Source organism: Trichechus manatus, unplaced genomic scaffold (genome assembly GCF_000243295.1).
Source record: "Trichechus manatus latirostris isolate Lorelei unplaced genomic scaffold, TriManLat1.0 scaffold00029, whole genome shotgun sequence".
Taxonomy (NCBI): domain Eukaryota; kingdom Metazoa; phylum Chordata; class Mammalia; order Sirenia; family Trichechidae; genus Trichechus; species Trichechus manatus.
Window position 1 is genome coordinate 12,587,422 of NW_004443965.1, and position 12,093 is coordinate 12,599,514.

Genomic DNA, 12,093 nt, shown 5'->3' on the forward strand with positions numbered 1-12,093 from the left:
TTCCCATGGGGATATTTCTCTTCCAGTTTCTTCAAAATCTGCCTTTCCTTCCTCAGAGGCAGCAATCATTTCTGGTATCTTCTTCCTTGGGGAAACCTCTCTTTTAGTTTCTTCCAAATCTGTCTCCACCTCACCTACAGTCTTGACCTCCTCTGGGGCCTCTTCCCATGCGGATATTTCTCTTCCAGTTTCTTCAAAATCTGCCTCTCTTTCCTCAGAGGCAGCAATCATTTCTGGTAACTTCTTCCTTGGGGAAACCTCTCTTTCAGTTTTTTTCAAACCTTTCTCTACTTCACCTACAGTTTTAACCTCCTCTGGGGCCTCTTCCTGTAGAGATGTTTCTCTTCTTTCCGGTTCTTTAAAATCTGCCTCTCTTTCCTCGGAAGCAACAATCATTTCTGGTAATTTCTTCCTTGGGGAAACCTCTTTTTCAGTTTTTTTCAAACCTTTCTCCACTTCACCTACAGTCTTGATCTCCTCTGGGGCCTTTTCCCATGGAGATATTTCTGTTCTTTCAGTTTCTTCAAAATCTGTCTCTATTTCTTCAAGGGCATCAATCACTTCTGATTCGTTCTCCCTTGGAGAAATTTCTCTTCCAGTCTCTGTCAAACTTGTCTCCATTTCCATAGTGATGTCAATCATTTCTGCTATTTTCTCTCTGAGAGAGATGTCTCTTCTTCCAGTTTCTTTTACATCTGTCTCCATTTCCTTAGTAGTATTAGCCTCCACTGGCATCTTCTCCCTTGGAGAGGTTTCTAGTCTTGCAATTTCTCCCAAATCTGATTCCATTTCCCCAGGGTCAAGAATCTTCTCTGGTACCTCTTCCCTTGAGAAAATTTCTCTTCTTCCAGTTCCTCTTTCTATAATTGGTTTTGGTTTCTGAAATCGAGTCCTTACAATTGGGGCTTGTTTGCAAATATTTGCTTCATTATCCTCTTGAATGCTACAAAAAAAAAAAAAAAACACACACACACAATCAAGCTTTAAACCAGACTGCCAGCTGAAGATATGATGAGTGGGAGACATCAAAACTCTCGAATTAAAAAAAAAATTAGGGAAGACCCAGGGCTCTGTCGGTAAAATTTTAACAATGAGGAAAAAAAACACCATTTTTTGAAATTATAGTGAATTTCAAAAACAATTAAATATATTGCTTTATAGACAGGTATATATAAATACAGGCATCTAATAATAATGTCACTCAGAGAAGCAGTCAATCGGCCTCGAATCATCCCTTTCTAAATGTCATCCCTACCATCCTATTCAAATGCTGGCTGGGAAAGACTACCCAGTACTCTGTGTCGGAGCTTGATCAAGGTGCGTCTATTTCTACCTCTTTGCCCTTACTATCTTTACCTAGACTTTAAGTTAAGAAATCATTTGCATGGCCAAAGTTGACCAGCATCTCAAATAACTGGATGGAGGTATGACTTAAATAATGATTTGCGTCTTATAACTAAGAACGAGGGCCGTCTCTCCTTGCTTTTTAAAAACAATCTAAAATGAGATTTCCTATATAGAACAAATTGGAAATAACAAGACTGATTAAATAAAGAACATTTTGTGGTTTACTGAATGCTACTGGGCATAGAACAATCACTACCCAGAACAAGCAGCTTGCTCTTCATAAAAAGCAGAGGCTCTCTCTCTATATATATAGCTCCTTTGTTTTGCTTTGTGTTTTGTTTATCATAATGGATACTAAAACCACTAAAAATATATAAACAAATGAAAAGGCTCTAAGTAACAAGTTAAGAAAAGTGATTACTCTCAGGCAAAAGCTAGATCAAATGACACACTTGATTTACTCAGCAATGTTAGGCTAAACAAGTGTATAATTATACATTCACAGCTTAAAAAAAAAAAAAAAAACCCTTTACTAGAAATTATTCTACTGCTTGTTTGAAAATCTCTAGGCCCTAACCTATTCTTTCTCATTGAAACAGCTTTTTAATAATGTTAACTTTTTTGATAACACAAGGAAGCTCCTTAGGAACAAGCTTTCAAGTTGTATTTGTTTAAAAAACTGAAATGTTTGTATACATCACTAACTTTAGTAATTGGTAACAGTCAATGTAAAATTAATATCATAAAGGAAATTTAATTTAGTTAGTCCTAGATGGACTTCAGGAGCCCTGGTGGTGCAGTGGTTAAAGTGCTCAGCTGCTAACTGAAAGGTCAGTGGTTTGAACCCACCAACCACTCCGCAGGAGAAAGATGTAGCAGTCTGCTTCAGTAAAGATTTACAGCCTTGAAAACCCCATGGGGGTCGCTAGGAGTCAGAATCACCTTGAACAGCAGTGGGTTTGGTTTTGGTTAGATGGATTTAATTCTATTTTCCAGTTTATGATACTTATCATTTCCATTCAGAAACATCTAGCTTTTAGTAAGGGTTCTATGCTAGCAGTCTTGGTTTGAGTATCAAGGGGAAATATAAACTATTTGGCCTTTATAGTCACATGTTGAATACTGGCATATTCTTTAAACATATAGATGCTTTAAGCAAAGGCTTTATTATTAATTTCATTACGCTAAGATGCATCAATTGGTCCCAACCCACTCGGAGCAAAGGAGAGTGAAGAACAGCAAAGATACAAGGAAAATATTAGCCCAAGAGACAAAAGATCCACATAAACCAGAGATTCTATCAGCCTGAGACCAGAAGAACTAAGATGGTACCCAGCTACCACCAATGACCGCCTGACAGGGAACACAACAGAAAAGAGTCCCGGACGGAGCCGGAGAAAAGTGCGGAGCAGAACTCAAATTCATGTAAAAAGACCAGACTTCATGGTCTGACAGAGACTGGAGGAACCCCTGAAACTATGGCCCTGGACACTCTGAACTAAAACAATTCCCAAAGCCCACTGTTTAGACAAAGATTAGACTGGACTATAAAACATAAAATAATACTCATGAAGAGTGTGTTTCTTAGTTCAAGGAGATACACGAGACGAAATGGGCAGCTCCTATCTGGAGGCCGGATGAAAAGGCAGGAAGGGACAGGAACTGGTAAAATGGACACAAGAAACCTAGGGTGGAAAGGGGGAGTATGCTGTCACATTGTAGTGATTGCAACTAATGTCACAAAACAATATGTGTATAAATTTTTGTATGAGAAATTAACTTGAGCTATAAACTTTCACCTAAAGCACAATAAAAAGAAGAAAAAATTCATTATTTCAACATCTGTTCAGATTTTAAGATACAAATATACAGTGTTATATTCTATGTGCTTAGATTGCTTTTAAGTAATAAAAACTTTATTAAGCTGAACCTGTACGGATAAATAAGAAACAAATGTCACGCCTCTTGGAGTTCATGAACAACCAATCAGCAAATATTTCTAAGCACCTATTATATGCCAGGCAGGCACTAGCTACGAACTGGGAATACAATGGTAACAAGACAGACCTTCTCATAGAGTTCCTATCAGGTACATAATTAACCGAAGGGCAGTATCTGAGATAGGAAATCAGATATGTAGTTGAAGTAGATTACATCTCAAAACATACAGTAGATCCAGAAATCCTCTCAGAGATCACAGAATTTAAGGAGAAAAACAAAGAAAGAAAGAGGAACAAAACTGGAGAAGGTAGAAGGAACGGGCACAAAAATTTGTTTCAAGGTCCACAAATGCGTTTTTCTAAACTATGGAGTTTAAGAATTAACAAAATATTTATAAACCTCCATAAAATAAATCACCATCTATGCATGACACAAACGTCAAAATATTTATATGAAGTAGGTAGGATGCACCATTAGCCTAGAAAAGTAAAGTTTTAAAAGAATATTCATTAACTTATCAGATAAAGTATAATTTTAAATTCATTCTTCATTTCAGAGTCTCTTTCCTTATTATCTCTTTCTCTAACATAGGACCTTGACCAAACCACAGTATGTGGGGCAGGGCTGTGGCAGGCAGAGGCGTTAAGGAACTGCCTAGTAGATATAAAGAGAAGTACAATTTGGTACAACATAGAATCTTCTAATTGTTTTTAAGGTCCTTAAAGATTCAAAGATCAGAAAAGTCACATGTTAAAGCAGAAGAAACACTACCCTGAGAGAAAAAAGTTGTTGAGATCAGACTGGATATTAGTTATAAACAATATCCACAGGAGCTGTAAAACCAGAGGCCATTTGGGAAAATTTTCTGCTGAGCCACATGAACTATTCAAATGAGTGGTTTGAACTGAAAAATGTAAATAAAAAATCCAAACTGCCAGATATGTGTAACTAATATCTATATCAAAGATCTGTACCAAGTAATATAGTTTGTACACGGTTTCTACCCAGAGATTCTATGGCACAGTAGTAAAACACTTTGTTTTTTTTTTTGAGCTTTTCTATCTTCTAATAAAGATCCTTAAAGTAGTTCAGGAAACCTAGCTTTCAGGCTCAGGTTAGATACTATTTAAACAGATTAACACAGCTGTTAAGAAAGCATAGCATAGGCCAGAATGTAGCCTATAAAGAGTGGTAAAGTATTAATAATTGCGAAACCGGGTAGCAGGTACATGAGAATCCATTATTGTGTTCTCTCTGCTTTTATGTACATTGAAAACTCCCAAAATGAAATAAAAAAAGAAAAGGTATACTAATAATTCCAACAATCTGGTTTAGTACTCTCCAAAGGGAAAATAATGAATATAGGGAGCTTTGGCTATGAGGAGTATAGGTTTCTACATATGGGTTTTACATAAAATTTATGTAAATTTTACATAAAGGCAATATGTGATCATCCTAATTACAAAGAAACAAATATTAAGAAAATAAGGAAAGTTTTCATATTTGGACAGAGACATCTAATTTAATATGCACGTTAAATGATCATGCTATCCACGTAAACTCAGTCTAATTTATGATGAGTAGCTCTTTTCAAACTACCCGTAACTAAGAAATCCACATGAAGGCTATAGCATAAACAGCCTTGAAAAATGAAGCTGTTTTACACATTGTGTAACTTGATGTACAGATAACAAATCAGTCTAATTCTCTTTTAAGAAAAACTTCTAAAACTTTATATAAAACTTCAAATTACATAAAACAAGCTAACGCTTACCATAGGCATTCATTAAGAGTCTTGGGCTCATCTGGTTGCACATTATGAAAAGAAGTATCTTTTTTCTCAGGCTGTGATACAATGTCTCCACAATCGAAATTTTTACATGACTGATCTTCCATTTGTTCAGGAGCCTTAATAACAAAATATTTAAAGTTTTAAATTTCATAATGACACATACATTTATAAAGACTTAATTGAAAATTTTGTCCAATGAGTAGAAGGAAAACGGTAAAGATTTCAAAATGATAAAATGAATTCAAGGGATGTTTTCTATCGTTTTTTTTCTTCAGCTATCTTAGAAAATTTCTTAAGCTGTACCTTTTACCTCATCTAAAAGCCCCATTCTGTTCCCCAAATCAGAAAGCAAGTTATTTGCTTCAGTCTTATCTATCAGAATTATCCTATGGGGTCTATCTTTCTGATTATCATGATCACATTATAGACCTTGGGAATTATACAAGAAATTCAAATCTCAAATTATGTCAAGTTTTACCCTTATCATAAAGACTAGTTAATATGTAAATAATCTAAAATTCATGATCTTTGTCTTTGCAATTACATTTTAACTCTTTTTTTTAAACGTTCTATTATTTTAGCCAACGTTAAAATTCATATTTCTAGGTATATTTTCAAAAGTGAAGAGTAATTCAAATACTCATTAGATAACAGGGGAAAACAAGTCCAAATACAAGGTAAGGTGAAAGTAAGATTACCCATTATATAAATACTCAAAATTCAGAGAGCTGAGAGTTAAATGACTTTACAATTAGCAAAGCTGTTCTGCTATGAGATTTTGGCCATAAATTTAATAAACAATGCACACAGATAAATCATGCAGTATTGCTGCTTTAAAAAGAGGGGGGAGAAGAGGCTTATCCTGAGGCTATAATTGTTTAAAAAAAGCAGGGGGGATCAAAGTACTCACATCTCTATCGATACAGGATTCATTTTCATTCTTTTCTTCATCGGCCCCAATTTTTTCCTGTGATGCTAGAATTTCTTTTCTTTCAGCAACTTTACCTACATTTGGCTTTGGCCTTTGTAATCGGCCCCTCATTAGTTGTGTGGGTCTGAAAGCCTTTGGTTGTTTATCTTCCCGAAGACAAATTTTTTCACTCAAACTGTAACAATTACAAAGGAATACAAATCAATGTTAGTTCTGAATTCACATACTCTTATTTTTTAGTATTCTCCCAAATATGAATAAATTAGCCTTTTAGAATATAATTCACACCTTCAGAGATATTCATAAAACTACAGCTTACTTTCTGGAACAGACATGATCCTGGAAACCTGACTATAAAAAGCATTTTTTTAATCAAATTTTCATTACAATATTGGAAAAAGCCACACCTCATAAGCATGTGACAATCCTCCTCACTCAGGGTACTAATGTGTAACGTACAACTCCAGAGCATTAGTCACAAACTATGGTGCAAATGGCAGCCCCTGGTACAGTCCAGAATCCACTCATTCAGATTCATATTAGAACAAGGCTGTTCTAGGAAGGCCTGTTCTAGATCTCTATTTCAAGTTAAATATTCCCTTTTGAAACCTTTTAAAGAAATTATCCAGGAGTATATCTCTTAACCAATAATTTATTTAACAAGACTTTGCTAAATTCTTGTTAATGAGTTGAGAGAGAAAGTAATTGTTAATTCAATGGAACCACAAAACCAAAAAAACGAAATCCATGGCTGTCAAGTAGATTCTGACTCATAGCAACCCTATAGGACTGAGTAGAACTGCCCCGTAGGGTTTCCAAGGAGCGCCTGGTGGATTCAAATTGCCAACCTTTTGGTTAGCAGATGAGCTTGTAACCACTACACCATACCATGATTTATTTCTATAATTTCAAACATAGAGTTTTTTTTAAATGTTTCAAAAACATCTACAGTTGAAATGGACTAAGGTATACTAGCTAAAAATAAAATCCAGATGTTATCAAGCAGAAAACAAGTTTTACAAAATAAAGATATTTTTAGTTGGAAAAAAAAGAAAAGTTATTACAATCATTCCTAAAAGTTACTGTTTTTATCCTGCTTCTTGGAATACTTACTTAGATACAGTCTCGGCTTCTGTGCTCGCTTTCTCTGAATTCTCCATTCCCAAACTGTCAAATATATTCATTTGATCCTTTTCCATGTGATTCTATGAATTTAATTTTTTTACAGTTAATCTTATTATAAAGAAATGTTCAAACTTTGTAATAATCAAATAAGAGTAAATTAAAATAATGGTATCTATTTTTTGTACTTCAAATTAGAAGAGATTTTAAAAACCCTAAAAGCAGATGTGAATATGTTAAAACAAAGAATCCCATACATTAATAATGGAAGTACAAACTGGTATATCCCTTCTAGAAGGCCTTTTGCCAATATGAATCAAAAGCCTTAAGAATATTCATACTCCTTGACCCAGTAATACTAAGACTCTATTCTAGGAAAATAATTATAAAGAAATATTCAACAATTTACGTACTAGGATGTTCACTGAAACATTATATAAAAAAGCAAACAATGAAATAAGAGAAAATATACATTAAAAAGTAAATGATTAAATAAATTAGGTTATATCCATATGACAGCATATTATAAAGTCTAAAAACCACATTTTCAGAAGATGTTTAAACGACATAGAAAAAAACTTATGAAGTGTTAAGTACCAAAGTAGGATACAAAACTGAATTAATACTACTACTCAATTCTGTAAAAGAAAAGTTAGAAGGATATATGCTAAAAGGTTGCCACTATCTGGATATTAAAACTACAAGCACTTTTTGTTTTAATTTTTACATGAATCTGTATTTTCCAAATTTTCTAGAACTAAAAAAAAAAAAAAACTTACAAGATTATAATAATATAACACAAAAAGTATTAGTTAAAAAAAGACAGCTCATATAAAAGGATGAAAAGCACATCAACATTTTAAAAAGTGTTTTAGCATAAATAAAAAAATATATAACAACATAATGATGGCAAGGGTATAAGGAAATAGGAACATTAAAATAAGGCTTGTAGCAATAGATTAAATCTTTTTGACTGTGAATTTGACAACGCATAACCAGAGTCATAAAAATATTTAAAATACTCATTGACCCATTAAACCCACCACTTCTGGAAATGTATCCTTTGCCTGTTTTCCAAAGAAAGCTCTACTTGTAAAATTATATACTTTTACTTACAATATATTTTTTTAACGGAAACAGCCTAAAAGTCCAACATTAGAGGAATGGTTAGGTAAATTAAAAATACTTTAACACAATATAGCCACTAAAAACATCAGACCCAAGAAAGTATAAGTGAGTAATGTCAGAGAATAATTTTTTTTATGTTATACATTATGATTAAAGCTACAGAAATCTTTACACACAGAGAGAGATAAAGGAGAACACAAAGAAGTGTGTGTGCCAGTATTTAGATGAAAGACTTATGGAAATAATTTTACGTATTGTTGTTCTGATGTGCTGTCCAGTCATTTCCAACTCATAGTAACCCCATGTACAATAGACAGATACACTGCCGGGTCATGCGCCACCCTCACAATTGTTGCTATGTTTGAACCCACTGTTGCAGCCACTATGTCAATTCATCTCATTGAAGGTCTTCCTCTTTTTTGCTGACCATCTACTTTACCACGCACGATGTCCTTCTCTAGGGACTGGTCCTTCCTGATAACGTGTCCAAAATACATGAGACGAAGTCTCACCATCCTACCTTCTAAGGAGCGCTCTGGCTGTACTTCTTTCTAGACAGATTTGTTCATTCTCCTTGCAGTCCATGATATATTCAATATTCTTCACCAACACCATAATTCAAAGGCATCAACACTTCTTTGGTCTTCATTATTCATTGTCCAGCTTCCACATGTGTGATGTGATTGAAAACACCATGGCTTGGGTCAGGTGCACCTTAGTCCACAAGGTGACATCTTTGATTTTTAACTCTTTAAAGAGGTCTTTTGGAGCAGATTTGCCCAATGCAATATGTCATTTGATTTCCTGACTGCTGCTTCCATGAGCATTGACTGTGGATCCAAGTAAAACGAAGTCCTTGACGACTTCAATCTTTTCTCTGTTTATCAAGATGTTGCTTATTGGTCCAGTTGTGAGGATTTTTATGTTGAAGTGAAATACATACTGAAGGCTACAGTCTTTGTTCTTCATCAATAATTGCTTCAAGTCCTCTTCACTTTCAGCAAGCAAGACTGTGTCATCTGCATATCACAGGTTGTTAATGAGCCTTCCTCCAATCCTGATGCCACGTTCTTCTTCATATAGTCTATCTTCTCAGATTATTTGCTCAGCATACAGACTGAGGGAGTATGGTGAATGGATACAACCCTGACGCATACTTTTTCCTGACTTTAAATCACACAGTATCCCCTTGCTCTGTTCAAACAACTGCCTCTTGATCTATGTACAGGTTCCACATAAGCACAATTAAGTGTTCTGGAATTCCCATTCTTTACAATGTTATCCATAATTTGTTATGATCCACACAGTCGAATGCCTTTGCATAGCAAATAAAACACGGGTAAACATCTTTTTGGTATTCTCAGTTTTCAGCCCAGATCCATTGGACATCAGTAATGATATCCCATGTTCCACATCCTCTTCTGAATATGGCTTGAATTTCTGGCAGTTCCCTGTCAGTGTACTGCTGCAACCACTTTTGAATGATCTTAAATAAAATTTTACTTGTTTGTGGTATTAATGACATTGTTTGATAATTTCCACATTCTGTTGGATCACCTTTCTTTGGAATAGGCACAAATATGGATCTCTTCTGGTCGGTTGGCCAGGTAGCTGTCTTCCAAATTTCTTGACATAGACGAGTGAGCACTTCCAGCATTGCATACATTTTTTGAAACATCTCAGTTGGTATTCTCTCAGTTGCTGGAGCCTTGTTTTTTGCCAATGCCTTCAATGCAGCCTGCACTTTCTTCCTTCAGTATCAGTTCTTGATCATAAGCTACCTCCTGAAATGGCTGAATGTCGACCAGTTCTTTTAGGTGCAGTGACTCCGTGTATTCCTTCCATCTTTTTTTGGTGCTTCCTGCATCATTCAATGTTTCGTCCAAAGAATCCTTCAGTATTGCAACCTGGGGCCTGAATTTTTTCTTTAGTTCTTTCAGCTTGAGAAATGCCAAGTGTGTTCTTCCCTTTTGGTTTTCTAACTCCAAGTCTTTGCACATTTCATTACAATATTTTACTTTGTCTTCTCGGGCCGCTCTTATGTAAGAGAAAAAAGCCCACTGCTGTTGAGTTGATTCTGACTCATAGCAACCCTACAGAATGGAGTAGAACTGCCCCCATAGAGTTTCCAAGGATCGGCTGGTGGATTAGAACTGCTGACCTTTTGGATAGAAGCCAAGCTATTTATGCATAGTTAGTTGAAAAATACTTTTAAATAAAAATTTTATATAAGTACACAAAAGACAGATTTATCACCACTGAAGATGTCTGAAATAGCACATTCTAGCTTCTAAGAAAATGGATAAATGGGAAACTAATAAGAATAAATATAATATAAATGTGCAAGTTCTTGTATCTTTGTTTTAATATCAGTAGCAGTACTTTGTAATTACAAGCTAAAAATTTTTATTCCCTATTAGTTAGGGAAATTTTTATAATTTTGTTTTCTATTAAATCTTTTACTCCATACCTTTTCAACTGAAGTTTCTGGATGTGAACTCCTGTTCTCTGCATCTGTTTTACCTTGTGAACTAACTGGTTTCTTCCCAACTGCTCTTGATAAATTGGGTTTAGGTCTTTGGAGTCGTCCTCTCACCATTGGTTTAACATTTCCTGTTTGATCAGTTTCCCTAAAAAATTAACATTTAACAAATTGTATCTAACATGCAGTCATGTTCAAAAGAAATTCTGAAAAATTCTAAAATAATCTATCCAAAGTCAGAAAAGAACACCTTTAAAAACTTACCTCCAATAGCAGTAGCCAAAAAGAAAAGTAATGCAGGTAACTAGCCTGCTTTGCAAGATGTTAAAAATAATCTCTATAGCATCAGTAATTAATCAGTAATTAAAAGTGTGAATAACAATGAAGAGATAAATGGAACAGAATAGGAAATCCAGAAAATGATCCAAAAAAAAAAAAATACAATTTTAGTATAAGATAAACATAGTATCTCAAAACAGTCAGTATAAGACGAACTACAAAAAATACTAAGTAAATATTAAATAAAATTTTCAAAAAATTATAGAAAAACTTAACACCTGGAAAAAATAAAGTTGGTTCCATTCCTGACAATTTACTCATTATACATTTATACAAATGTACCAAAGATTTAAATAAAACCATAGAGAAGACATAGATAAATTATTTTGTAATTTTGAAGTAAGCCTTTCTAAAATATGATGAAAAGTTCAGGTGTTATAAAAGAAAAAACAGGGCAAGCTGACAAGTTAAAGATAAAAAAAGCTATACATGGCCAAAACAAAAGTTAAGTCAAAAGTCAAACCACAAACCAGTAAAGCGTGTTTTGCAACTCATAACAAAAGGTTAACTTCTGTAATATATAAAGTGCTCAAAACTGTATGACCAAAAACTCAATAAAAAACCAGGCAAAGATGAGGACAACTCTCAAAAAATGAAATGCAAATGGGTTTTAAATGTGAAGAGATAACGTAATTGAACCACACGTGAAGACTGCTGAAAAGGCAAATCTTTTGTTATCTATATATTTACCACAACAAAAGAAATGTATTTTAAAAAATGTGAAAAGATGCTCAACCTCACGCCCAGTAAGAAAAGTACAAATTAAAACTAGACTGAGATTGAAACTGAGAGAAAGCACATGAACAAGCACATGTACACAAACATGACAAAATATTAAGAATCAGATGTTCATTGTAACATTCTTTTGAGTTTTCTTTAGGTTAGAAAGTTTTCAAAATAAGAAACTGAGGGGGGAAAAAAAAGAATGACATAACCCTAACAAAAAAAGGGGATGGGTGGTGTGTCTTGGATTGAATTGTATCCCCCAAAAATACATGTCACCTTGGCCAG

At 34.3% G+C, this 12,093-nt stretch overlaps 1 protein-coding gene across 10 annotated transcripts in view; it reads right to left on the reverse strand.

The window, feature by feature from the left end:
- BDP1 (B double prime 1, subunit of RNA polymerase III transcription initiation factor IIIB) overlaps positions 1-12,093 on the reverse strand; it is a 127,321-nt gene that overhangs the window by 70,003 nt on the left and 45,225 nt on the right. For 9 of the 10 annotated variants that reach the window (XR_002823746.1, XM_023729537.1, XM_023729540.1 and 6 more), the window contains 5 exons: positions 10,732-10,891; positions 7,125-7,216; positions 5,991-6,186; positions 5,063-5,196; positions 135-943 (listed from right to left, as the gene is read on the reverse strand). Coding sequence is in view for 9 of the 10 variants with exons in the window: in XM_023729537.1 (XP_023585305.1) it covers positions 135-943; positions 5,063-5,196; positions 5,991-6,186; positions 7,125-7,216; positions 10,732-10,891 (1,391 nt within the window). In the remaining variant the exon portion in view is untranslated. Of the gene's footprint in view, positions 944-5,062; positions 5,197-5,990; positions 6,187-7,124; positions 7,217-10,731; positions 10,892-12,093 lie in introns of all 10 variants that reach the window. The other variant, XM_023729545.1, reaches the window with a different exon arrangement.